Source organism: Sphaerodactylus townsendi, linkage group LG08 (genome assembly GCF_021028975.2).
Source record: "Sphaerodactylus townsendi isolate TG3544 linkage group LG08, MPM_Stown_v2.3, whole genome shotgun sequence".
NCBI lineage: Eukaryota > Metazoa > Chordata > Lepidosauria > Squamata > Sphaerodactylidae > Sphaerodactylus > Sphaerodactylus townsendi.
The window spans coordinates 72,600,478-72,628,324 of record NC_059432.1 but is presented as its reverse complement, the minus strand read 5'-3'; the positions used below and the strand labels follow the sequence as shown (position 1 = coordinate 72,628,324).

General features: G+C 42.2%; 2 protein-coding genes across 4 annotated transcripts; both read left to right on the top strand.

The window, feature by feature from the left end:
• The first annotated feature begins 82 nt into the window (after positions 1-82).
• On the top strand, positions 83-13,831 carry ING5 (inhibitor of growth family member 5). The gene is made up of 8 exons (XM_048506188.1): positions 83-202; positions 1,200-1,271; positions 3,696-3,862; positions 5,224-5,335; positions 6,869-6,962; positions 7,710-7,845; positions 10,144-10,205; positions 10,887-13,831. Exons 1-8 carry the CDS (start codon positions 163-165, stop codon positions 10,924-10,926), a joined length of 723 nt encoding a protein of 240 aa, XP_048362145.1. The 5' UTR covers positions 83-162; the 3' UTR covers positions 10,927-13,831.
• An 871-nt stretch (positions 13,832-14,702) lies between these two features.
• D2HGDH (D-2-hydroxyglutarate dehydrogenase) lies at positions 14,703-26,116 on the top strand. 3 transcript variants are annotated; one of them, XM_048504987.1, is made up of 10 exons: positions 14,703-14,850; positions 16,582-16,964; positions 17,705-17,762; positions 19,336-19,475; positions 20,987-21,180; positions 21,460-21,628; positions 22,107-22,250; positions 23,484-23,626; positions 24,434-24,599; positions 25,057-26,116. In XM_048504987.1, the coding sequence occupies exons 2-10, from the start codon at positions 16,589-16,591 to the stop codon at positions 25,317-25,319; spliced, it is 1,653 nt and encodes a 550-aa protein (XP_048360944.1). In that variant the 5' UTR covers positions 14,703-14,850; positions 16,582-16,588; the 3' UTR covers positions 25,320-26,116. The 3 variants fall into 3 exon arrangements, with proteins under 3 accessions (XP_048360944.1, XP_048360945.1, XP_048360946.1); XM_048504988.1 differs by lacking the exon at positions 14,703-14,850 and adding an exon at positions 14,969-15,129; XM_048504989.1 differs by lacking the exons at positions 14,703-14,850; positions 16,582-16,964 and having other exon boundaries at positions 17,711-17,762; positions 19,437-19,475.
• Positions 26,117-27,847: the final 1,731 nt, after the last annotated feature.

Genomic DNA, 27,847 nt, shown 5'->3' with positions numbered 1-27,847 from the left:
CCCCCACAGCACCACACCCCTTCATTTACATACGCCCGCCGCTCAGCCAATCGGCGGCGGCCCCTCATGACTGTGGAATAAGAGTCACCCGGCCATTGCGAAGCCGCCCGGGTGACAGCACTGCGCGCGGGCCGAGGGGGAGGCGGCGGCGGCTGGCGCGGGATGGCGGCGGCCGCCTTGTACTTGGAGCACTACCTGGACAGTGAGTGATCGGGCCACTTCTGGGGAGGGTGTGTTAGCCGGCCGGGGAGGGCGCGCCCGCAGTTGCACGTGCGTCACAAATCCGGTGGGGCGCGTCGAGAGAGGTTCCTAGCTCGCGGCGCCCCACCGGGTCTGTGACGCACGTGCAATTGCGGCTATCAGTTTAGGCCACCAGGGGGCGCTTCTGGCCTTCCAGTCTTTTACATCTGCTTGTAAACAGAGCAGCATCTCAGGACCTTAATTTGCCTCCAAGGATTGCCAGTTCTCTTCTGGCACCGGTCCTTCCCCTTATAGCAGGGGCGTGACCTGCAGATAATCGGCGAGAAGGGCGCTGAGGAGAGAGAGAGCGCTTCGGGTTGGGGAGGATGGTAACGTTAGTATTTTCGCTTGCTCAGCCACAGGCGTGACTGCCTTGCAACAGGTGTATCTCTCCACATTGCATCAGAGGAGTTCCTCCTAGAACTTATATTCCCTGTCTGATAAAAATGAGGAAACGGAACAGATTAGAAAGTGCGGACTGGAATGTTCCAGATGCTAAAGCATTCCAGTGACCAGACACATACGAAGAGTAAGAAAAGGATCCTTGCAATTTCAGAGTTACACCTTTCTAATCTCTGTGACTTCAATGGCATTAAAAAGTTTAATCCTGCATAGGGTGACACTGCTAGCCTTTGTATATGCTGGGCTTCTAAAGTGTCATTAGGAGGGTACTCCCTCGTTGCTGTTCCAGACTCACAAGAGTTTTCTACTTTGCAGACAGAACATCTGTAAGAGGGGCACTGAGCTTGGTGGTAGACCACCAGACTAGATCTCCTTCCCATTTTGGTGCCAGCCCAGAGGCAGCTGCATTAGCTGGCTCAGAAAACCATATGCAGTGTAAGGAATAAGCAGTTGGCTGTGGCTGACATGGCAGCTGAGAGGCCTTTTACATTTTTGTTAGGTGTAACTGTTTACCAGCTAGATATTTTGTATTGACTACAGGTGCTTTTGCATTTCAGGCATTGAAAACCTCCCCTGTGAGCTCCAGAGAAACTTCCAACTTATGCGTGAACTGGATCAGAGAACAGAAGGTGTGTTTATATGTTCTGGGTCACAAATCTAGTGTGTAATGCTGTTCTGTACTCACCATTCAGAGTTTCATGGATCTGAGTGAATAGGCATTACTCTGTTTATCAAAGCAAAAGTGAGAAGCAGCCAATAGCAGAGATTTATTTATTTATTTTTATTATTTGATTTACATGTCACCCTTCCCCATTATGGGCTCAGGGTGGCTCCCAGAAAATCCAACTTAAAATCCCAGTACAATGTATTATGTTCTCAGTAGCACCTAAAAATAGTTCTGGGGGATATAAAGAATCATAAGAGGGGAAGAGGAGAAAGGAAGCAAAAGAACCAAAGATAGGGACTAGGAGGCCAGTTATGTTGGAAAATTGCCGTCGCTGTCCTTAACCATAGGCCTGACGGAATAGCTCCATCTTACAGGCCTTTGGAGCTGGGTTAAGTCCTGCAGGGCCTGGGTCTCATTTACCAGAACATTCCTCCAGGCTGGGCCCAAAGCTGAGAAATCTCTGCCCATGGTCAAGGACAGTTGGATATCTTTCAGGCCAGGGATCACCAGCAAATTGTTATCTATAGAGTGAAGTGCCCTGCTAGAGTGTATTTGGAGAGGTGGCCTGCTTGGGACTTTGAAGGATAAAACTAAAACCTTGTGTCTGACTCTACTCCCCTGGCAGCCAATGCCGCTGTTAGAGCACTGGATACATATGCTCACGCCATGAGGTCCCAATAAGAACTGGTTCAGCTATATTTTTAACCAGTTGGTATTTCTGGGGCAGCCTCAAGGGTAGCCCAGCATAGAGCAGGTTACAACAGTAATCTGGAGGTGATTGTTGCATGAATCACTGTGTCTAGGTTAATGTGTGACAAGTAGCCATTAATCCGGCCTGGCAAAGATGGTAAAACCCCAGTTTGGCCACTTGTGTGACGTGAGCCTCCATAGATAGTGAGGCATCAAGTATCACACCCAAGCTCCTGATGTTTGGCAGAGGGGTTAATTGCACCCCATCAAGAGCTAGAAGGTGTCCATTCCCCTGCAAGCCTTCCCAGACCAGCCACAGGGCCTCCACTTTAGCAGGATTTAACTTAATCCAGCTCATGGCCTCCAGAAAACTGGCCAGAATATCTGGGTTGGCATCCAGTCAGCCACCCATCAACAGATACACTGTTCCTCACTTCCTGACCCAATAATTCCTATGCAGTTTGAGGAAGACAAGGAACAAGTCTGAGGAGTGCTTTCAGCTTGAGTTGTCTGACAAAGTTTGACATAACAGTATGACTTACGTAGCTCAGGTTTTTATTCAGACACAGTTATGCTAAAGATATTAGATGTGGAATTGCAAGTAGGCATGGGTTTTCACCCAACACATTAATTTTATTATATAATCAAGCAGCCAAAATCGTGGTACCAAAATGGTCTGTAGTCTTCAATCCTATGCAAGGGTTTGGGATGCTTGTCAAAGGAATCACTGCTGATGAGTTGGAGAGCTCAGAAGATAGGGTCAGGTTTGTTTGTTTTTTGAAACACAATAAAATACAACATAGAATAGACCAATAACAAACTGGCAATAAGCCCGTCTGGTGTAGTGGTTAGGATGTTGGAGTAGGATATGGGAAATGCAGGTTTGAATCCCCATTGCTATGGAAGCTTGGTGGGTAATCCTGGACCCACTATATCCTTTCAGTGCAACCTGTCTCGCTGGTAGGTTGTTGTGAGGATGAAATGGGGAGGGGTAACTATGTATGCTACCCTGAGTTCCCTGGAGAAAGTATGGGATAAAAAAAATGGACAGATAGATAATTCAAATGATCATTCAAATCGGAGTGAGTTAAATTAACAGACTCAGGAGTGAAAAAGAAAAACTATAAATGAAAAGCTTGAGTAAATTGAAGCATTTTATTAGGCAGTGTAAACTTAGATGATTTGGTACCAAGCAGATGGTTGCCAGATGGGAGTTCCAGAGTGAAGGAGCCACAACAGAAAAGGTCTGCCCATCTTGACTCAGAAAGTGGAGACACATGTAGTTGGTCCTCTGTAAATGCTCTTAAGTTATAAGATTTATATAGGAACTCTGCCTGATCTTTCTGTATATAAATGAGTTCATAGATTTCTTGTTTTGTTATGGAGGTATGTACTTCTTCTGTGTCCAATTTACATTTGTAACTTTTATTCTGATTGGGACAGAATGCAACTTGTGCAGTCGATTTAGTTTTGAAAGCCATTGGCTTTGTAGTATGTTTTCTTGTAGCATCTTGTAGATGTATGGTTTAAAATCTCTGTGGAAAGGTATGCATGTTCTTTTGTAAACCATGTCACCCAATCCTAAATGTGTTTACTCAGAGATGTCTCATAGAATTTGTTGGGATTTATTCCCTCGTCAACTAGGTTAAATTGCAGCTTCCTATTCTGACACTTATCTTTTCCTTTTGCCCTTCAGAAAAGAAGGCAGAAATTGACATTCTTGCAGCCCAGTACATTTCTACAGTAAGGAGCCTGACCTCAGAGCAACGGGTGGAAATTCTGCAGAAGATACATAATGCTTACACAAAATGTAAGGAATACAGTGATGACAAAGTGCAGCTGGCGATGCAGACCTATGAGATGGTAAGATTAGGCAAATGGAATATTTGTGCTTCTATAGTTTCCTCATGTCTACTTATTACTTGGGTCACAAACAGGGATCTTTGGGGATATCTAGTAGCTGTAAGCTGATAGGGCAATGGGAATGGATGTTCCATTATGCCAGTTTACTTTATACATTCTCTTCACGCAACCCTCCTGGATTGGACTGGACTTGGTCTTTGTGCAAGAGTTCTACAGCTTTTCCTGTTTAACTTTTTACCAACTGGAAATGACAGGGTAAAAACAAATGTTAAAAATAGAATGTCAAGTGTTGCCAACCAATTAAATTTGCAGGCTGCACATTTATCATTTTTCTCTCTGAAATTAAGTTTTCTATAACTAGCTTGTTATGACTGTTACGTTATTGATGTTATTTATTTATTTATTTTATTTATTATTTCGATTTTTATACCGCCCCGTCCCTGTTACTAAATTGGTTGCAGACAGTTCTAAGCCCTCACTTCTTTGAGACTCTAAATGATGGGAGTACTATTTCTAGATGCGATGGACTACCTAGGGGTTTGTGCCTCCACCTATCTGGGGAGGTTATGATTCTGTTCAGTATGTGCTTACCAAGTTGATGAAAGTTGGAAATTGGGAGAGGTATGCACAGGGCAATGCACTCTAGCCCTGTGCACAGTTACATCCTTCTAAGGCCATGGAGTTAGCAGAGTTGCCTTCTTAGAATTGCACTGATACATACTGTACTAGTTGTAGAGAAAAGTAGCTTGTGTGGAGAGAAGCTAACTCCCTACTTTCCTCCAGTAGAAACTGCCTGTAACTAACATGTTTGTACTGGCCATGGAGTTCCTAGACAGACAGCTAGTAGCCAGGACTAAAATCCCTTTCGTACTTGCTTATGGCTAGTATAAGAAGAAGAGTTTGGATTTATATCCCCCCTTTCTCTCCTGTAGGAGACTCAAAGGGGTTTACAATCTCCTTGCCCTTCCCCCCTCACAACAAAACACTTTGTGAGGTAGGTGGGGCTGAGAGAACTCCGAGAAGCTGTGACTAGCCCAAGATCACCCAGCTGGCGTGTGTGGGAGTGTACAGGCTAATCTGAATTCCCCAGATAAGCCTCCACAGCTCAGGCGGCAAAGCGGAGAATCAAACCCGGTTCCTTCAAATTAGATACATGAGCTCTTAATCTCCTATGCCAGTGCGGCTCCTGCTGCTAACCTCCTACACCACTGCATGTTAGCAGGTATATACTTGGTGATTAATACAGGAGAAAGCGTCCAGTGAGTGTGAATTATACAACAGTCCACTTACCTGTGAATCTTATGGCTGCCCAAAGTGGTTTTTGAGGATTTTATGCAGCTGATGGTTTCTCTGTAATGCAGGTAGACAAGCACATTCGCCGCCTGGATGCCGACTTGGCACGATTTGAAGCTGACTTGAAGGATAAGCTGGAAGGCAGTGATTTTGAAATCCCTGGAATGCAAAATCTGAAAAGTGAGTACATTATGACTGGTATAGTTTCATATAGAGGAATCCTTTCTGACCTGAAATGTTTTTTATGATGCATGTTTTCTGAGTTGATACGCTGCCTTTCTTTTCCAGTGGGATTTTTTCCCTGATCCTTTATAGAGAGATTCTACTGTAGAAAGCATATTGGGGCCTACAGCAGGGAACTAAGGGGGAAAAACAAAGGAAGTTAAGCATAAGCATAAGCATTTTATTGTCATTGTGCACGCACAACGAAATTTACAGCAGCATTCCTCGATGCACACAATTTCAGACTCATACAATTTCAGACTCATGCAATTTCAGACTCATACATCATCATCCTCCACCCATCCCTACATAGCCCCAAATACATCAATATGAAGCAGCGGAGTTTAGCATAGCCACAGCTCTAGAGTAGAAGCTGTCTCTAAGCCTCTTTGTCCTAGTTCTGAGGGCCCTGTATCGTCTGCCAGATGGTAGCAGTTTAAAAAGAGAGTGTGCTGGATGAGACGGGTCCCTTAGAATATTTTGGGCTTTATTTAGACTTCGGGCATTATAGATTTCTTCCAAGGAGGGGAGAGGGCAGCCGATAATCCTTTGTGCAGTATTGATCACCCTTTGGAGCGCCTTCCTATTCGCCACTGTGCAACTGGAGAACCATACACAGATGCAGTAGGTTAGGACGCTCTCTATAGCACAGCGGTAAAAGGACACCAGAAGTTTTCCATCTAGTTGTTGCTTCCTTAAAAGTCTCAGAAAGTACAGTCTTTGCTGGGCTTTCTTAACCACCGCGGTAGTCTGTACTCCCCAGGTCAAATCCTCTTTAATCATAACGCCCAGGAATTTAAAACTAGCCACCCGCTCCACTTGATCTCCATTTATAGTCAAGGGCTGAATTTCTGAGCTATTCCTTCTATTCCTTCTAAGTTGGACTGAACAGGTCATTTTTAAATTATTTTTAGCATCCGTAACTTTGATATAAAGTGGGCAGAGACAGCCTGCATGTGTGGGGAAAGCCTGCTGGCCTTGGTTTATGGCCAAGGCTGATGGCCATGTTCCCTCTTAGGTTTATACATTCCTTGCGCATTGGCACAGTGACTACATGCATATAAACTGTATGTGCACAAGGGATATGCGTGTGCTGTGATCAAGAGTGTTAAAAACAGCAGTTCTGTCTAGGAAGGAGTGTATGTGCATTCACTTTGTATATGCGTAGTTTGGTGGAGTGAGCTCAGTTGGTTGCAAGTGTGGGTGGGGGTCTAAGCTTTGTCCCACCCCCTCCTTCTCTGTCCACTCTGTTCTCATCTACATCATTGGTGCAGCGATAAAGTGGCATTGGGGATTTAGGGGAAAGATACATTAGAAGTGGGGTCCATTTCACTGACTTCTTTGGTGTAATAAAGTCTGGAAGTGTATATATGAAAACACCATTCAATACTTGTTTTACTCATTATGATGTTTCAAAACAGCAATAGTATAAAAAACACAGAGGGTTTTTTCCCCTTACCACATGGTTAACCCGAAATAACTGTCTTTCAGAGGGGCGAGCTCAGAAAGATAAAAAAAGTTCCCGGGGTCGAGGCCGGCGAACATCTGAGGAAGAGGCTCCAGTGAAAAAGAGACCAAAACGAAGGTACAGCTCAGTGTCTGGAATCTACAGTTTTCTTAAGAGCTATCTCAGTGATTTTATTGGCTCATGCATGAAAGTTTATTTATTCCATTAAATAAGAGCCCAAGCAGTCATTATCTGTGGGAATGCAGTATAAATTACTGTTAGCATAAATAAAACATATTTTAAGTGCTAGCCAAGCCATGTGACCTTTTTGAGGTCTCTCCTAGATGCACTGCTTTAGTTTTCAGAGTAGTCTTCTTTTAATCATGTTCCACGCCTTGCTTTTTTCCCAGCCGTAGCTACCATATGCATTTGCTATTGCTTTTATTTATTACTTAAAGTGTTTATATTGATAGTGCAATGTAGGTATTGAAGTTTTCTTTAATGAATTCCTTACCTGGGATACTTTTTGCGTTTTACTGACACTGTTAAATTCTCTTGACCTGCCTCTGCTGAGAATATAAATTCCATACCACTCCCTGATAAAATAAGATGAGCTCTTGAAGGGGTCTGATTTTATTACTTTGTTTTTAAATGGTAACTTGAACAAAATTGTTTCGTTTCTCACTGTATTGAGTTTTTGTTGGTTTGTGTTCAATGTAATTTCTGAGTTTTACCTTCTCCTGTAGTAGCCAGACCATCCATTTCTGCTCTTCAAACTATACATAACTCATAAGGATTTCTAGTTTAGCTAGCAAATGTACTGTTTGAACTGACCAAGAGTTATTGGGATTTACTCAGTATTTATTTGTATTGATTCCACTGCAGATCTGAATTAGCTGAAACCATCCTCACTGTTCATCCTTCAGATGTCCTGGACATGCCAGTGGATCCCAATGAACCTACGTATTGCTTGTGCCACCAAGTATCCTATGGAGAAATGATTGGCTGTGACAACACAGACGTAGGTTTTGAGGTCTCAAAAGTAGTTCTTGAGATGGGCATACTGCCACTTTCGATCCCCAGTCAAACTCCATTCCAAAGTACTTCCCTCAGAAAAAAAAAATTGCCTGCTTTTGCTTAAGAGCCAGATCCTGGTGGGTGCTGTACATCCAACACAGAATCACGTGGTGAGAAAGATGTACCAAACATTTCAGCTTTGTTCAGAGGTATATCGGGGGCAAATGGCACCCAGGTGCAACACCTGCTCCGGGTGCCCCGCCCTTGCAGCCCTCCTCCACTCAACCTCTATCAGTGGCGGCCCTGCTGCCTCGTCTTCAGAGGCAGCGGGGCTGGCGCCGATGAAGGTTGAGTCTGGGGGAGGGGCTTGCGGTGACCTGCTGGCTGCTGCCATCCCCCCCCCCCCCGCTCAACCTCTATTGGCGTCGGCCCTGCTGCCTCATCTTTGGAGGCAGCAGAGCCGGTGTCGATGGAGGTTGAGCCAGGGGGGCTTGCAGCAACCCACCCTCCCAACTCCTGCTGCCCCCCCACCTCCATCGGTGGTAGCCCTCCTGCCTCGTCTTCAGAGGCAGCAGGGCTGGTGTTGTTGGAGGTTGAGCTGGGGTGGGGGGTGGCAGCAGCTTCCGCACCCCCCCCCCAACCTCCATCGGCGCCAGCCCTGCTGCCTCATCTTCGGCCTCTTGTGAGGCCTAGCCGAGGGGAACCTGGTGGGCCTGTGGCCCCCATGTGACCAGATAGGTGGTGCCAGGAACATTGGCTACCCCATGTCCCTCTGGCAGGTATGCCTCTGACTTTGTTCCACCTATGTGGTGTGCTGTAGAAAAAAAGGAAAACAATAGCGTATTTGTGCTGCCATTTCAGTTCATGATCTTCAGATGCCACTTATGAAGGTTTCCGCTGGTATTTTTTCTTCTGTGTCCTGGCAGAGCCGTATACAATATTTTTACTCCACAGTAGAGACAAATGTAACAGTGTTAGGCTCCAGTCAAGATCTAATGTAAGGCTCACAATCCAAAACTTAGTCCAAGGTTTTTTAGAAGGCTGGAGCTGGAGCATAGGCTTGGATTATATATTTATAAGTAGAATTTGTCTTCCAGTAGAAGTAGAATTTGGAAATTTTATTCAGCCAAAACTTTTGTTATGGAAAAAGGAGCAAAATAATACTTGTATGAGGAAAAGAGCATAGGGAGGGATGGGAAACGTGCAAAGCCATCCCATCCAAATGGCCAGTGAGAGTTTCTCCTGAATTACACAGGACTCCAAACTGAAACAAACAAACACATTACCTTTACATTTTGGGAGCATTTATTTACAACAAACAATGTGTCATCTAACTGAACTTTCAAGTAAAAGTTAACTTTTATAAAGAACAGATTCCATATATTTTATACTGGACAGCACTGGGTTTCCATTTAAGTCAAGGGTGATGGGGAAGGAAAAAGACAACAGAAGTGGTGGGTTTTGCCTGAAGGTGACAGTCTCTATCTAATGTGTAGGAATTCTGTCCACGAACTACATGTTACATGGCAGCTCTGAGTAAAAAGAACCTGGTGGTCACTTCCCTGTTGAAAGAGGGAGGGATGGTTTATATTGGAAAAAGGATCTTGGAAGCTATGGTAGAAACGAGCGCTCAATCTTCCTTTCCTTTTAACCTACTAGTGCTCCAAGGCCTGTCTTTACCTTGTAAACACAGATCCATATTCCTGTAATGTTAACAATAAATAGATGTTTTGGTGAAGCTTCATTGGAAAAATGGATGGCATGAGAAAGATTGTGTTCCCTTCCATCCCTTTTCCAATGCAGATTACTTCTTCTGAGGGTATTCTGTCAGGGAGAAGGACATGTTGATTTTGGTTACATGTCACTGCAGTGTATCATGTCCTTTCCCCCTTATAGTAACAAATTGCTCTGCACCAGCCATATTGTCAAGCTCCGTGTGCATTCTAACAAAATGGGATCGAGTCCATAAAAGCTTAAACTATAATAAGTGGACTAGTCTTTAAGATGTCTGTTATTTGAGTTCAGTGTGAAAAATAGTACAGTCAAACTTCCATTTTCGCCGCTAATCTGTCCAGCGATGGGTGGCATAAAGAGCGAAAGCAGCCGTGCTCCGAAGTATGCAGGTTGCTTATCTTAAGGTAAAAGTCGCCTCAGAATAGCGGAAGCTGAGGCTGACCGCATCGATCTCGAAGGCGACCAAATTAGTAAGAGGCTGACCGGTGAAGACCAAAACCGTCGATCTCCAAGGGCAATGAAGACTGAGGTTTGACTGTAGTCATATTTTTCTGTCTTTCCTCCATAGTGTCCAATTGAATGGTTTCATTTTGCTTGTGTAGATCTCACCACCAAACCGAAAGGGAAATGGTAGGTATCGTAAACTTTTAAACTTTACTCTTGTTTTTTTTTTTACAGATATGATGAAAATTCAGTTCTGAATTCTGACATTTTGGTTCAGGATGTTGTTGTTACTATTGCAAGGTTTTAGTCCACACTTTGAGTATCTTAATGCTGTACTACTAAATCAACACGATATATTTTGGAGGTGAAGCAGAACAACTATATAGATATTCCATAGAAACTGTGATTACAAGAATTAAAGCACTGCAAACCATTGATATATAGTGTGTGAGGGGAGGATGAAACCTTCAGGTCAAAATTGTGAATGATCTGTGATCTCCCTTTATAGACTTGAAAAACCCATCTTCAGAATTTACTCAGCAGGCTGCAAACACCATATTTTGGAGTTAGCTGTTATGCAGGCGCTGGCCATAATCCAATCTGTCACAAGAACTTTTTGACCTCATTGGCAGTACCTTAATTTTAAAAAGATGAAATTATTGTCTGTTGTTTATTTATAAAAATGGAGATACATACACAAGTTCTTTACAATTAGAAAAACTCAAAGAGCTTTCCTCCAAAGTTCCCAGTTTGCAAGAAATAATATGTGTTAGGAAGAGGAAACAGAAGACATCATTTCCAAATGTGAAACACTTTCAAGACATTATACTTTAAATGGATCTAAACATTGTCCTTTGCTGTCCTTAGGTATTGTCCTCGCTGTGTTCAGGAGAAGAAGAAGAAATAGAAACAATAGGAATTATAACCGAAAAGAGAAAAAAAGTTTAATATATTCCTATGTGTTGCAATATTTTATTTTTACTGACCTGTCTTCTCATTTGATTTAGTATTTAACCGTTCAGTGGCCAGTTGTAGTTTTCAATAAATGGAGCTGTGCTGAGGAGGCAATGAAGATTTGGAGAAAACTCACTAGTGATTTTTTTCCTACTATGATTATGCTTCCATAGCAGTGTAACCTATGTAATGAGTTACTAAGAGTAGTCCTGCACTGGAATTTCTGCACATACACTGAAGTCTATGGAATTGGCTATCGAGTAGCAGGTGAAGATAATAAACACTGTTATGGTTGAAGCATAGTTAATCTGCACAGTATTCATGAAGGATTTTAAAACTAACTGCACCTTTCCAAATCTTATAGCTTCTGACAAAGAGGTTTACTATGCTGCTGTTTTAGCATGCAGTTTTGCTTCCTTAGAGGAAAGCTGCAAGGCAGTAGATAATTTTTTTTTACAATATACTCCCCAGCTCAAAAAGAAAGAGAGTAATCTATACTGGTTAAATATTGTTCCATGAGTAAACTTCAGGAAGTTTATACTTGTTCTCATTGTTTCTGATCAGTACCTTTGAGCTTTATACCGTTCCCACTGAAACCATATATGGTATATAAGAATGTTTAATAAAGGCAAGCTATCCAAGAAGTGAACGTAACATAAGTATAATCTAATTTAGTAATGAAACAATAATAAAGTTTAATTTTTATTGATGCATAATCGTCTCTCACATCACATCATCGGAAGAATCAGCTTTAAAAATAAACAGATTAAGAGAAAAGAAAAATTCCTGTTATTATGAAATAATAGAACCTCTAGTATTAAAATAATATTATTAAAATTCTAATACTATAAAGTTTACCAAGATACACCAGTATAAAATTAAAACTTTAGTATCAAAATATCATAGAGCTGGAGGCAGCAATCATTTTTTCAGATAGTTGTAAGTGACATGTTAGGCCATCATTGTGCATAATGTATACACGTAAACTAATATCTGGTTCAGACAAGAGGAGCAGGTTTTTGTAGGGCTTCAAAAACCCTACTCATTCAATTTTTCCTGAGACAAAGCAAGACAAAAGATATGGCTGTGGATAATGATGGCTTTTGTTAGTGTCCCTTCAACTATCTTAAATGTACCAGCCGTTAGAAAGAGAGAGAACAATAATCTTTCTGTACTGGTGGCTAATTGTATTGTGAGATGCTTATGGCTTTTGGTATATAGTTGCAGCAACCAAAATATAGCAGTCCTCTGGAGAGAGACAGTAGTGCCAGCTATTGTTGGTTAAGAATCCCCTTATACCTCTGTAACAGTGTGGTGGCTTATGTTCCATGTAAACAACTGAGCATGTTGATGTTTGCAATGTTACAGTGAACCTCGATGTTATGGAAAACAGGGAAGTATTAATTCTGTAGTCAATTCAAGCTTTAAAATATTAGAAAAACTATTACTAAAAGAAGGTGGTTTGCACTTTGCTATGAAAGAACGAACAGTCCGTTCTTCACATCACACTCCTTTTTAGCAGATAATGTAATTCAATCTTTGTTTGTATCACTTCGGTTTTCTGTGGCTGGTTTTTTGTTTGTTCGCTTGTTCAGATTTGCATTGCTGTCATAAGATGTAGGGTGGGAAAATGTCCTTTGCTTTATACTTTTTCTGTTTTCTGCATAAATATTTGCATAAAAATGTTGTAATTTTGAAATAGTTATCCTCTTGATATCATGTGCATACACCTGGAACAACATTACACCCTCTCTGTCATCACTTTCCTGTCCCATAAGGGAGATTTCCTTTTATACATCTAATGCGGAGCACGTTCATTTAACATGAGAGTGTGTACTGTTGCTTAGTTTATATGAAAGTAGCCCTGCACAAATTGTGATCCACTAAACAGCATACATCCACTAGCCACATATTGTGATCTTCCATGCAGACACCAAAAAAAAAGAGAGGTTTATTAAACACGCAGTGGGCCATCATAAATGGCTGTATTTGACTTGGTGGCTTGTTGTACATACAGGTCTACTAAAAGTTTTAGTTGAGGGATTACTTTGTTACAAAAAGAGGCAAATTTTTTTGTGAGGCCTCACAGTATCGTTAGTTAATCAATGAGTAATGTTCCTGGCCTTTAACTTGCTAGTTGCTAATATAGCAGCAGGGACTTTCAAGATCTATTTCCCCTTTCTTCCAATTATGCCAAGTCTTAATTAACAGAGGAATAGCGCTATAGGTTGACACATCCCCAAGATGTGTTTTTTGATAAGCAATTAATGCTGCTATGTAACTAGAGAAGCAAACTAGACTGTTACTTTACCATAAACTAAAGATAATGTCATGGATCAGACCAGAGGAATTAGGTTTTTTTTCCCCTTTGGGAGGCTTCAAAATAGTAATTAAGGTTTTTTGGGGGGAACGTGCAGCCCAGTTTCTAGAATAATACTATAGTATTATACTGAGCAATACAAGTAAATACCACCACCTCTAAGCTAATTTATGAACCAGGGTTTTTAAGTTCCTATTGATTTATCAACAATCCTGTTGATTCTGACATGTGGAGAATATGTTCTCCTGAATTTTGAATGTATTTTGTTTAATAGCTTGTTAGGATTTGAAATAAAGGAAACAATTGAAGACAGTATATTAATTTACATATTTTGTGACAGTCAGCCTGCTCCCCTATTATTCAGAGTTCTGGGCAGGCTATATTTCCTTGCAAAGGAATTAAAATTATGTTTTCTTTTACATGGAAGAGAATATTAGAAATCTTTTTATTACAAAATGTGAGAATGTATACCTGTATTTTTGATCATGTTATAAAAATAATAGGTATATTGTTATAAATAAAATATTTTTGGACACAAGCATCTGATTTTCATTTTTAATTGTTTCTGAGATTAACTATTTCTTCTGTGCTCAGTGTGCTAATACTTTCAAAGTTGCTTACATGAACTTTGAGTTTGTAATTCACTATTATTCTAAAAGTTCTCACTAGCTGCATTGTCAACTTCCCTAAGTGAACATGGAAAGGTAATCATGGCACAGAATCCTGAATCCTATGAAATGGCAAACTAATCTCAGAAGCACATATGAGAAGATATGTAGCCAGGAGACAAACAGTTAAACAATATTTTATTTTGTATCATTTTAAACCCAGAAAGAATGCTATAACTACAGCTACCATTCGTGATGAACAACCAACCCTTAATAATGCACTAGACTGAATGAATGCACTGGATTCATTCTTTGGAACTTATTAGATAGCATCTTGCATAATACGTTAGGTGTACATTAACATGTATTAAGGGCTGGCTTAGAAAAAATACAGGATATCTCTGATTGGCCCTCCCTATTTGGTCCCCTATTCAGAGTTGTGACACTGGAGAAAGGGGAGCATTAATGAAAATCCCTCTCCAGAGGCTTGTATTCTGTGGTTAAGACTTTATGACTCTCAAATGATATGTCCCCAACTGAGCCATATAACTGCAGATTTGTAGGGTGAACAGTTTCAACTGCAGAATCCACGCTGTCTGCGATCCGCAGTTAAAAAGATTCCGGTCAGCCAAGCTGGGAAAGATATTTCTGTGGCCTTGAAGAGCTTGCTGACACTCAGAATACACAAACATAGCACTAGTTTAGGGGAAGGAAAGCGGTTTCTAAGATACGGTAGGATCTTTCCCTTTCTGCCTGCTTCCCCGTCTATTCTATTGTAACACGCATGCGTGGCTGGAACAAGTCACCGTTTATTTACACTCCCGCAATGCTTCCCGTATCTATTTGATCTAGAGAAGACAAAAAGGAAGAGGGGCGCTGTTTGATCGGCAGATTTTTTGGATCAGTGGCGGAAGAAAATGCATGAACTGCCTTCGGTCTCTAGTTAAAGGTTAGTATAGCGTCTTCCGGTGCTTGGGATTTCCCAGCCCGTGTTAAACATCAGCTCTATTCTACTGTTCCGTCAAACCCTAGGACGACTGAGCTGTTTCCTCACTCTGACACTGACCCATGCAATCACATGCAATCCTGGGATTGTGTACTCATAAATAAAACCTCTTAATCCCAGTTAAGTATATTGCATTGTAGCCTGCATTTCTCTCCTAAAGTGCTTAGATGCACCTAGATAACGCCTCGATCTTCAGTTACTTGTAAACACCTTCCCTCCAAGGTACGTGCGACCCGTGCGAAAATAAAAGTGACGACACAGTCACGCATCTCAGTCTCTGTGTAAAATGTAAAGGGCTGGCTCGTGCAGCCTCAAATTGCATCGAGGCCTTGCAGGGAAAGAGGGGTGACTTTTCCACTTCCGCGTTTTGCAATCAAAACTGACTTTCAAGAAGAAAAAGTGTGTTAAACGCAAGGATGTTTCCCTCTTTAAAATGCTAGGAACGAAGTGGGGAGGCCAAATTGCAAGGACGTTTCTTGTTGGGTTGAATTGCCCCATAACAATCTGTTTGTCTGTAATTGACATAGTAGATACATTGCACTAAGGGTAGTGGAGAATCGATTTCCATATTTTGGGTCGATCGAGAAGGGTGCCCTCTGTACAAATTCCACGTGGCTCTCAGTTGTGTAATGTTTTCCCGGGGGCGGGAGCGTTGTTTCATTTTGCTTTTTAAAATCCAAATAAGTTACTGAACTCCAGACTCATTTGAAAGTTTGAGCAGGAAGAGGAGATCCAGGTTATCTGTTTCCCAACACACTTTTTTCCTGAGAAACACCACCTGTCTGAGCTGCTTTTTGAACAAAAACTAAAAATATATGAGTACCTGTGTCTTTCCCCTTGTATGTTCTGTGCATTCACATGCTTTAGTCACAGTTGGGTTGCACTTTGGGGTGTTTATGTTTATAAAATTGTGTTGCATGGAATATATGTGTTGCCTTCCAACTGTGATACGGGAAAGGCTGATGTGGTGTAGGAAGAAGAGAATGGAGGCATTCTGGATCTCTGTCCACACTACAAGGGACCTCAGTGGAAGACAGTGCCTCTTTCATGAGACTAACATCATTTTAATGATGCCTGATAGACAGCTGAGGCCCTCAGCAGTTTATGCTTCAAAAAATCTGTTATTTTTGAGCATGCAACAAGGCGCCTTTTTGGTTTTGTTACCACAGACTAACATCTTGACTCTACTTCATGCAAAGAACTCCAATAAGTCAGGATGCCCAGATCCTAAGAAATGTTCAGTTTGTGGTGTGTTCAAGGATATATGTAAAAATAACTGCCGTTTAAAGTACATTTATCGTGTTCATCTTACAGCTTTTTAGCTGGGCTTTAAATCTGTGGTGCTTTATTGGTGTGTCGTTAAGTTGCTGTTGTTTTTTAAAGACACCTTTATGTGAGTAGTTTTATTCCATAGAACCCCTTGTGAGTCTTTCTGCTCTGGAATTTGTACACATATATACAAATGCCCCAAACATCTCTATGCCTTTGGCTTTCCTAAGTACTATCATAAGGGAAGTTTATTCAGTCACTGGTTGTGAGATTCTGAAGCTATCCTACATGTGTCAAGGAATACTTTCACCTCTGCTGCCACAAGGTCACTGGAAAGAAAAGTCTGCATTTGAGTGCTTTTTGAAGAGAAGGAATTAGACTGTTAACCTGTCTTCTGAACTGCAGGTGAACCATGGCTGCTTCCATCCTTGTTCGACGCTGCCAGATGTGGACCCCATCAAAGTTGCCCACAGGGTACCACAGAAAAGCTTTGAATACACAGATGGGCTCTGCAGCCATGTATCAACTTAAGAAGAAAGACACACAACTATTAAAGAGACAAATCCCATCCGGCATCAGTCACATGACCAGCAGATCTCTGCATCTCACCCTGCTTTGCTTCCAGGAAGTGATGTTGACCAGTGAACGATACCAAGTGCAGAGGTTCCCCTTTGCCCATGTTTCTGATAGAGATTTGTCATTCTTTGAGCGCCTTATGCCTGGCAGAGTCATGACTGATGCTGATGAGCTGAAACCCTTCAATGTGGACTGGTTGAAGACTGTGAGAGGTAGGGTATTTTAACGTTTGAGTTGAACAATGCTAACTAGTTACAGTCCCTTCTTAAATGGCATTCTGCTGACTTCCTTTAAAAATGTATTTCAATTATAAAGTAACATTTTTCTATCACGTATTCCACCTTACTTCCAAAGAGGTCAGGATAAAGGACATGTTCTCTCTTCTGTTTTGTCTCAACACCCTTGTGGGGTAGGTTAAGGTGACAAAATATGTCTGGCCCCAGGTCACCCAATAAAGTAGGTGGGACAGACAAACATACTTTTTTCTTCAGTGAGTAGTGAAAGTGGAATTCACTGATAGTTGACAGTATGATGGCCATGAGTATGGACAATGTTAAATAACATTGGACAGATTAATTGCTACTAGCCATGCCAACTAAAGGGAACTTCCATATTTAGAGGTAGTAAATCTCTAAGTATGATTACTTGGAGGCAACATCCATGGAAGGCCTTGACTTGTTGGCTGCTGTATGGAACAGGATGGCCCACTGGTCTGATTCTACAGGGCTCCTTTTATGTCTTCTATTGTACTTCCTTGCAGATCAGGGACTTGAACCTTGGTTTCCCATTCATAGTTCTACATTCTAACCGCTGTTCTGCACTGACTTTCATTTCTACCTGGATACAATGTCTTAACCGGAAATATAATGTGATTGGCATGGATGAGTGACATGATATAGCCAGCCGCACGAACCACTCCAAATATATATAATCACATTTTGTTATGTTACAGGTTGCAGTAAAGTGTTGCTGAAGCCACGGACAACAATGGAAATATCTGAGGTTCTCAGGTAATTTAAGCTGTAGTTACATGAATATAAGCAAGATGTGGGAGAGATTTCTATAAGCATTGTTCAGGAGCACTTACCTTAAGTCAGAGAAGCTCTTTCTTCTCCGATGGCCACAGTTCTTCTCTGATGCCCACAATTACTCCACCGGAGCTGTAGTAAGAGCCCTCAGTAAAGAAGAGTCCTTTCTTCAGCTTTGCTCTTTAGTACAGAGAACAGTACAGGCAGTAAAGAGTGTTAAGGAGTTATGTTCCAGATCTTAAGGGAGAATGACTGACTAGCTGACATAGTCTTGAGTCTTTAATACTGAATGAATTAAGTTCATGTAAAATGAATTTTAAAGGAAATAAATTTCCTAATGTGGACACGTGTCTCTGAAACTAAGGCTCATTCCGCACATGCAGAATAATGCACTTTCAAACTGCTTTCAGTGCTCTTTGAAGCTGTGCGGAATGGCAAAATCCACTTGCAAACAGTTGTGAAAGTGGTTTGAAAACGCATTATTTTGCGTGTGCGGAAGGGGCCTTAATTTATCAGTTCTTCAGCCCTGGAGGTTCTATGGTAGACTTGTAGGGGATGAGTGTAGGGTTGTTCCCCAGTAAAAACATAGATGAACCTGTGTGGTTTGCACCATCTGTACAAAGGGAAATCTTCAATAGCTTTGAAAAGACTCTGGGTAGTAGCTAGATTAAAATAAAAAATGGTGTCCAGTTGTCCTTTGAGGAAGCATAAAGTAAACTCTGCCATCAAAATACTGCTTGAAAATATTTGTACTCTCAGTTCCAGTCAAAGGCTAGGATTCAGGTTGTCTTAGGAACAGTACACACATGCAGGCTGTGTTTCATGTATGTAGGCATGTGACCACATGGCAAAGCAATGTGAACGAGACAGCATGTTGAGACAGCTGGAAACGCCTCTGCAGTTGCAGCTACTTTTCTTCCATCATGGCAACCATGGGAATCATTGTGACCGTCTAGGTGTCAAACTCGCGGCCCTCCAGATGTTATGGATTACAGTTCCCATCATCCCCTGCCAGCATCATGCAGGATGATGGGAACTGTAGTCCATCTGGAAGGCTTGCCGAACCCAATGACCTATAATCTAGATCAGGAGGTAGGAACCTGTTGGCTCTCCAGATGTTCCAGGAACTACAATTCCCATCAGCCTCTGTCAGCATGGGCCAATTGGCCATGCTGTGTGAAAGCTGATGAGAATGTGGATAATTTGAACCATCCTGAGCTGTGATTCTAGTGATCTAGACTCAATACTACCACTAATGCTTCTCCATGCAGCTGCATACTCTCCCATAGACTGTTGTTGGAAAAAAGGATTTGCATGTGTTAATGGGCTCCATGTCCCGTTGCAAAGTCACAGTATTCTATAATCCCCCCATGACATATTGGTATGAGGTGTGATAGTGTATTTTAAAAGTTCCTAAAGTAAATATGGTAGAAGCTACCAATCTACAGTTGCCATTAGGTCTTGAGTTGTTTTGAAGTTCTCAAGAACCATATATTCAAAGGTATCTTTGCCCTTTGGAACAAGATCCCCATGGGCAAAATGTGTTCCTTTTCAGGTACTGCAGTGAGAGGAACTTGGCTGTGAACCCTCAAGGGGGTAACACTTGTCTCGTTGGGGGCAGTGTACCTGTCTTTGATGAGATCATTCTTTCCACAGCTCTTATGAACCAGATCATCAGCTTCGACACTGTTTCTGGTAAATATATTTTTGTAAGAAAAATAGCTCATCTGGTTACACTTTAAAGTTTACCATCCTGTGGAAAGGTTTTTTTCTGGAAGGATAAGACGGAAGTTTACAGGACCTGGAAGTCCTGGCAAAATTGATGGGGGTGGGGTGGGGGTCCAAATGTCTAAAGTGCATATTATCTTGCTGCAATATTTATAACAACTCTAAAAAGTTGGTCAGTGTTATTCCCTTGTTGAAAATGGGGAACTGAGGCTGAGAGAGACAGACTTGCTTAAGGCCACTGACATTGCAGTTCTAAGTGGAAGAGAAAGACAGTATCACCTTAAAGATCAACCAGATCTCCCAGAGCATACGCTTTCGAGAGTCAAAACTCCCTTCATCTGCTTTGACTCTTGAAAGTTTATTTTGGAAATATTGTTAATCTTCAAGATGCTACTAGACTCAAATCTTGTTCTTTTAAGAAGAGGAGAAGAAGAGTTTGGATTGATACCCCACTTTTCTCAACTGTAAGGAGACTCAAAGGGCCTTAGAAACTCCTTTCATTTTCTTCTTCCATAGCAGACACCTTGTGAGGTAGGTGGGGCTGAGAGAGTTCTGAGAGAACTGTGACTAGCCCAAGGTCTCTCAGCAGGCTTCATGTATAGGAGTGGGAAAACAAACTTGGTTCTCCAGATTAGAGTCCACCACTCTTGACAGCTGTACCATGCTACTTCTACAGCTATACACTGAAACTATCCTAAGTGGAGTTGCACCCTTGTAAGTCCATTGATTTTAATGGCCTTAGACAGGTATAACTTTACTTAGAACTGTGTTGTTAGTGAGTTTGTGGTAGAGTAAGATTTGAATCTTCCAAATCATATCTGATTTTCTTGCTTTTTAGGAACATTATGCCAGTTCCTATTAGCAATAGATAGGAGTCAAGGAGGGTGTTATCTGACCAAAGCTGTTAGTTCAGCTCTACCTGATGACAAAGAATAAGGCCACAATGGCTGCTGCTAGAAATGACCCAACATCTCTAATGCTGGAGATGCCATTAAATTAGAAGTGGACAGGTATGCAAATGAAAGCTGCTCTAGCTCTTGAAAGTGTTACTGAGGCAAAGGGAGATAAATGGTTTCTGTGCTGTCAAGTACCTCATCTTCCCTTCAAAGAAGAGAAAGGACAGAGCCCTACATCATAAGGGGATTACTTTGGGTGGGGTACTGCACTACTAAAAATGTACATTTGCATCATTTTTCAGGGTCTAATAATGTGTTCTGACAGGAGATCCATGACTGATTCTCCTGAGGTTTGAGGAAGGAATGCTAGCACATTTATTTTCCCAGCTTTGGAGCAAACAGAAGCTTGAAGGAGTGATTTACATCAAGAAAACAATTCATGGGGAAAGGCCCACTAGCTGCTGTGTTGTTTCTTTGTGAAAATAAGTATTCCCCCATTAGTTAGAAATATAATCATAACCATATATAACTATAACCATATTGTTTGGCCTTCAGAGTGTAACTTGATGCTTGCTTTTTCAGGGATCTTGGTTTGTCAGGCTGGCTGCATTTTAGAAAACCTCAACCAGTATCTGGAACAGCTAGACTTCATTATGCCTCTTGATTTAGCAGCAAAGGGCAGTTGCCATATTGGTGGCAATGTGGCAACAAATGCTGGTGGCTTGCGACTGCTGAGGTACGGCTCCCTCCGAGGGACAGTCCTGGGTTTAGAAGTGGTAAGAGAAAAGTCTAAAAGCTTCTCCCTCTGTTCTGTCTGATTCCTGTCTCTGTTTACTGCCATTCTGTATTTGCCTTTCTCTTACTCACTGAATTATAATCTTCTCCTATTTCAAGTATAATTTTGCTGAGATTTTAAAATAAACTTTTCCATAGACCAAGCTTTTGTTAGAATTCTGAATTTAAAATGGATTGCATAGACTTGCATAATGCACAGATTGCATTATGGTAGCCTGTTTGTTCTATTTTAAGAAAACCAATGAAGGATCTATTTCCAGGTGCTGGCTGATGGTTCCATTCTCAATTGTTTGACATCTCTGCGTAAGGACAATACTGGCTATGACTTGAAACAGCTCTTCATTGGATCAGAGGGGACCTTGGGAATTGTTACGGCTGTTTCAATCCTCTGTCCACGAAAACCCAAAGCTGTGAATCTGGCATTTCTTGGTAAGAACATATCTCCAGTTTTCTTCTCGGCCTCCTGTTTGAAACTGCTTGTGATAACACAGCTCTGTTAAAGATGTTTCAGAAGACTGTACTTCGATGCAGCCCTATTTGAAAACAGTAGTGATCCTTCAAGGATTAAAGCTAATTATAACTTGATGTGATAACAAAGAAGTGGACAGGGGTGAAGGTTGATGTGTGTGAGGCAAGAGCAGAGAAAGAGATTAGCAAAACTATCATCAATTTAAGCAGAGCCATAGCGAGGGGGAACTGCACCCACCACGTCCCCGAAATGCCTCCAAAACACCCCCTGCCCCCACCACACTCCTGCAGTGGTGTGCCCTTGGGGTAAGACACACACCACTGCCACCACCCACATCCCCTGGGTGCTATGCCACTGAATTTAAGAACTGTTAATATAAGGAAGTTCTATGACTGCATTAAAATAGTAATTCTTTTATTTTAATTTGCCTTTGCAAAGGTTGTCCAGGTTTTTCTCAGGTCTTGAGAACCTTCACTACTTGCAAGGGGATGCTGGGAGAGATCCTGTCTGCATATGAGTTCATGGACAATGAGTGCATGAAGCTGGTTAAAGGACATCTCAAACTGGTCAACCCAGTGGCAGGTACTAAATAGTCATGTGCAAAAGCTACTGAAGGAGTTACATCCCCAATTCCACTTGTCCATGCAGCACAGTTACATAAAACTGATGTCTGTGTTGAAATTTACCAGTTGGCCACTCAGTTGTCTGATGTAATCTAGGTTCATTTTGTCTCATGGTCACATTGTACATTGGGTTTTGTGTTTTTAAAAATGATTGGGTGGGATTCGTTTAAGAAAATGTAACATTTTAAATATTCATTACTTTCCCAATTTCTGCCTGGTGCAGTGGAAATAATTCAAATGAATTATAATGTATGGAGCTGAGTGGTACAAGAAATTAAAGCCAGTCACTTAAAGTCATATTATACACATTTTAAAACTACCATTTTAGAGTACCCTACATAATACAAAGGCTTATATTAAAAATTTTGAAAGATTGCCTTCACTCATACAAACCTGCCTTCTGTCTAAGATCATCTTCTGGTCATTTTCAGAAGTCAGGTGGGTGAGCACCAGGGATGATGTCTTTTTTGTAGCGGTGCTAAGACCATGGAACTGCATCTCCATATAAATTTTCCTGGTCCAGATTTGCTGTGCCGAACACAAACATTTTTACTCTCCCAAGCATTTAAGGTTGGAACTTGATGTGTTCTGTTCTGCCTGTTACCATTTTTCTTTTAACCATTAATTTTTAATCTGGGTGCTACTGTTGCATGATTTCAGTCACTTATATTTGCTTTTGCTCCTTTTATGCTACTGATTATGTAGCATTTCATGTAATTGATTGATCTGTGTAAGTTGCCTCGAGAGTATTCAGAGGCGTAGCGTGGCCATACTGCGCCTGGTGCGCACTCTGTGTTTCCCGCGTGCCCCACCTCCAACACACATACCTTTGTTTAGCCTGAAAGTGCAGGCTGGAAAAAGCAACCTGTTCACTTGAGGCTGAAAATGGCCTGGTGGGAACTACACTTCCCAGGAGACCTTGGGGCTGTTTTCAGCCTCAAGTGAACAGGCCGCTTTTCCAGCCTTCACTTTCAAGCTGAACTAAGGTAAGTGTGGGGGTGGGCAAGGGGCACCAAAGGGGAGGCGATTTTCCACCCCCCAGGCACGTGCCCGGTGCAATGCGCGCCCCCTGTCCTCTGGTAGCTCCGCCTCTGAGAGTATTTTATTGAGGAGGAAGGATATCTATTTTGAATCATCATCACAATATATTTCTGGTGATTGTGATTCACTAATTTTTCTCTCACATTTCCAGAAAGCCCATTTTATATCTTAGTTGAGACCTCAGGTTCTAATTCTGTCCATGATGAGGAAAAACTGAGCAACTTCCTGGACCATGTCATGACCTCTAATTTGGTGACAGATGGAACTTTGGCTTCAGATGATAAAAAAATAAAGGTAATGTCACTGCTCTAACTGATAGATGTTCATCTATTTCCCCACTGATCTCAAAATACGCTACATTCAAAGGGGAAAAATCTGTTGTTTCTTTATTGCTTTCTCTTTCTCAGATCTCATGCCAAACTGGTTTTGGACTCACAAGTGTTCAGAGAACAATCTCTAGCTTCTGAGGCACATAAGAACATAAGAACTAGCTATGCATAATAATCTCTTTGGCTCTTAGCATGAATTGGAAGCCATATGTATGTAAAAGATATGCATTAGGCAGGGCATCCTCTGTCTGATGGTGACTGGTGTGTAACCTGTGGCAATAGAAGTGATACGGCTGTGAAGTTACAAAGCTGGTGGCTGTCCCAAATAGCTCATTGTGTTGGATTTGGGTTGATAAAAAAATGTGCTATTTTAAAATGTTCCAGTAGTAAAATTGCATTGGCTTTCTCTGTCCTGTGCAATAGAAGTAAAATCTTCTCATAAAGCAAAACAGGAATTCTGTATTTTAAAAGCTAGATGTTGTTTCAAATTAACAAAGGGCTGAAAAGTGTAGTAGAATGCCAAGAATGCTACAAGAGAGAGGAGCTGACACTTGCACGGTCATTTCCACCACTAGTGAATTACCTTTTGGTGAACCATTGAATTTCAAGCAGGTTTACAATAACCAGTGCTTTCAACCGCTCACCTATGTCAACACTAGTCCAGCAGCATACAGGCAGCAGGCCCCTTTTGTACATCCATTTCATGGGGAATGAAAAGAAGAAATTCGATCCATTTTGATTCCATCTAATTTACAGCTTTGATTAATGGCAGATGCTGTGGGCTTTACGGGAGCGAATCACAGAGGCCCTAACGTGTGAGGGATATGTTTACAAATATGACATTTCACTTCCTGTGGAGAAAATTTATGATCTTGTGACTGACATGAGGACAAAGCTGGGCAGAAGTGCCAAGAATGTTGTGGGCTATGGCCATCTTGGTGAGTTGGAGAGGATGTTAAAAAGATCCTTTATTGTTTTGGGTTAAGGGTAGTATAGTGGCTAAGAGACTGACTTGGTTCAGCTCTTGTTTCTCACCGTAGGGCCAAACTAGACATAACAGCAACCTCATGATCTGAGGGTAGCTGTTTCTCTGACATTTTTGAAGAAAGTGTGAGCCAAAAATGGGATAGAAACTGTTCTTCACTTATGTGTATTCTCTTCCCTGTCGCTTTGTAACTAATGCTCATAACCTTTTAAGTATTTAAGGAGCAATCTGAACTAGTGCTGGAATTTCTGGTTTTAACTGGAAAGCAGGTGAGATTCTTGAGGACTGAAGAAAGCTAGTCTACCCCTTGGAAATATGGAGTGGAAATATGAAGCACTGTTGCATAGCACAGCTAGCTTACGTTCTTCTTTTGAAGCCATCCAGTTTCAAGGTCTGGTTTGCTTTGGCAGGAGATGGAAACTTGCATCTGAACATTACAGCAGAATCTTACAGTCATTCCCTTCTGGAAGCCATTGAACCCTATGTGTACGAATGGACATCCCAGTATCGTGGAAGTATCAGTGCAGAACATGGGCTGGGCTTCAAGAAGAAGCATTTTATACACTACAGTAAGCCACAGGAGGCTGTTCTTCTCATGCAGCAGTTCAAGGCCATGCTGGACCCCAAAGGCATTCTAAACCCTTACAAGACATTACCAGTCAAATCAGAATGAATCTGCCTGCAGGGGAAGAATCTGTAATGTTTGGACAGGTGTGTTCTAGTACTGTGTTCTGTTTTCTAGTTCTTAGCCATGAACCAACTGATCCAGAGATTTGCATTTCTTTTGCCTGGGTAAAGGAATTGCTGCACTTCCAATCTTGCCTGCCATCATACGTTTTGGACAGACTGGGAAGAGTATCACTTCAGCCATTTGATTTTCAAAGTTTAAATTTCTCCTTGTTCTGAGGATTTTGCTCTGAGCCATGCACTCGTAAGACTGCTGTGCAGCAAGAAAGGGTAGAGCAGAGCATTTAGAGGAAAAAAGTCCCAGGAATTTGGACAGTGTCACAGAGTACGTCAAGTGTTATAATACAGCCCATTCTGATTTCAACAGGGGTACCATCCTGTGACTTCACCTATGACAGAGGGCCTCCCCAAAATGTAGCATCTTTAGCCTTAAAAGGGCCAGGTAAGCAGTCATAGAATTGTGGATACCCGCAAACAAAACTTAAACAATGTATTGTCGAAGGCTTTCACGGCCGGATTCAACTGGTTCTGGTGTGTATTCCGGGCTGTGTGGCCGTGGTCTGGTGGATCTTGACACAGTGTGTAACTTCCCTCTGTGATACACCTCTGAAGATGCCAGCCACAGATGCAGGCGAAACGTTAGGAACAAGATGCACCAGACCACGGCCACACAGTCCAGAAAACCCACCACAACCAAAACTTAAACAAATTACTTTTATTGAAATATGCAGTGGGAATTTCAAACAAAACAGTGGAAATAAAATTTATATAAATCAGTCTTAATCAGTGTGAAAAGAGAAGAAAGTCTCCTTAATCTCTAGGTCCTGACTCAAGGACGTAGGTAAGGTTTTACGGGTTCAAACCTCCCCCCCATTACATGTCCAAAGCTCTGCCCCTTTGCCCCCTCCCCCCCCACTGGTTGGGCTCCCAGCCAGCAGTCCCTTCTTCCCTCTCCTCCGGGGAGAAGAGACTGCAATCCCCGGCCTCGGAGAGTTGCTTTTATAAGCCCTGAGGCGGGGCTTGGGAGATGTGGCCATGCCCCCCCACGCCTGGGGCGTGGCCGTGTCTCCCAAGCCCCACCCCCTGGCCTCATTGCTTATAAAAGTAGCTCTCTGAGACTGGGGACTGCAGTCTCTTCTCCCTGTAGGGAAGGGAAGAAGGGACTGCCGGCTGCCAGCTGGGCTCCCAGCTGGTGGGGGGGGGGGGGTAGGGGAGACTGCCATCCCCTGCCTTGGAGCACTGAGGCAGGGGGCGGAGCTTGGGGAGGTGTGGCCACACACCCAGGGGTGGTGGGGATGTGGCCATGCCCCCGAAACCACCCCATAAAAAATCTATAGCTACGTCACTGTCCTGACTCACAAACTATAGGCAGGTTGTGTTCTCATAGCCACCGAGAAGCCATTTTTTCTGACAATCACAGCAGAAGTCCCAGTAACCCTCAGGATTGAACATTTATGTCAGAAGATGGCCACTCTTCTGCCAGCTGCCTTTCTCTGTCTTCACAACATTTCTATCCAGGACCCTCCTGTTTAGAAATGTTCTATCCCTCAGGATAAAAACTCCTTAGTTTCTTCTCTCTCTGCTTCTCCCTCTTCATCCCCTTCCTTCCCTTGTTCTTTTGCCAGACCCCCACTCACCCAGCTGCTCTGTTGGAAGCACCTCCCTCTGAAGGGAGCCTGTTTATTCTAGTGTCAGGTCAGGTCAGGGCTCACTGTGCAGATGAAAAAAATGCCATAGTCTTTTTAATAATAAACAGATATTTTTACATGGCTTGCAGTAGCTTCTTGTCTCCCCAGCTGTCTAAATTAAAATGGCAGCAAGTTTTCACAGGGTTCTAGAAGAATGGTGATCATTTTGTACATTGAATTATACATCAGCAATGAATGTTTCACTTCTTCAAGGAAAAAATAAAACGGATAATTCAAGCAGTAATACTGTGTTTTGCTTTTGTGTTTCAGTGCAGCCTGTTTTGGTTGATTCTTTGCCCTTTTAAAAAAACATGTTCATGAATAACGTCTTGCCTAAGCACAGACTAAAATGTAGACATTATGGCATGATGACCCATATGTTAAAACTGATAGGTGGTTATTTCCTTTGAGGTAAATGGGTGGTGGTGGTGAATTAAAAGCACAGCATGAATGAGTGAGAGCGGGTTGCTGAACTTTCCCCTGAATCCTTCCAAGTAGATTTTCATAGTGCGGAGAGGGCATGCAGCTCTAGAACATGTGCAGAAGGTTCCAGTTTCAATCCAAGCCAAGTCCAGATAAAGGATCTTTGGCGGTGGGAAGGGTCCTCCTGTCACTGGGACTCTGGAGAGCTGCTGTTAGAGTAGTACACAGTACCAGGCTAGATGGCACCAAAGATCCAGCCACCATATTCCCTGAACCAGTCCCCACTATATAAGGCTTATAAATGGAAGCAACCCCTACTGTGAGAAAAATGATGGGAGAGGTAGTTCCATGGGAGAACATTCAGGCAGAGAAAAGGTGTACAAAACATTTTCTTGGCATCCTG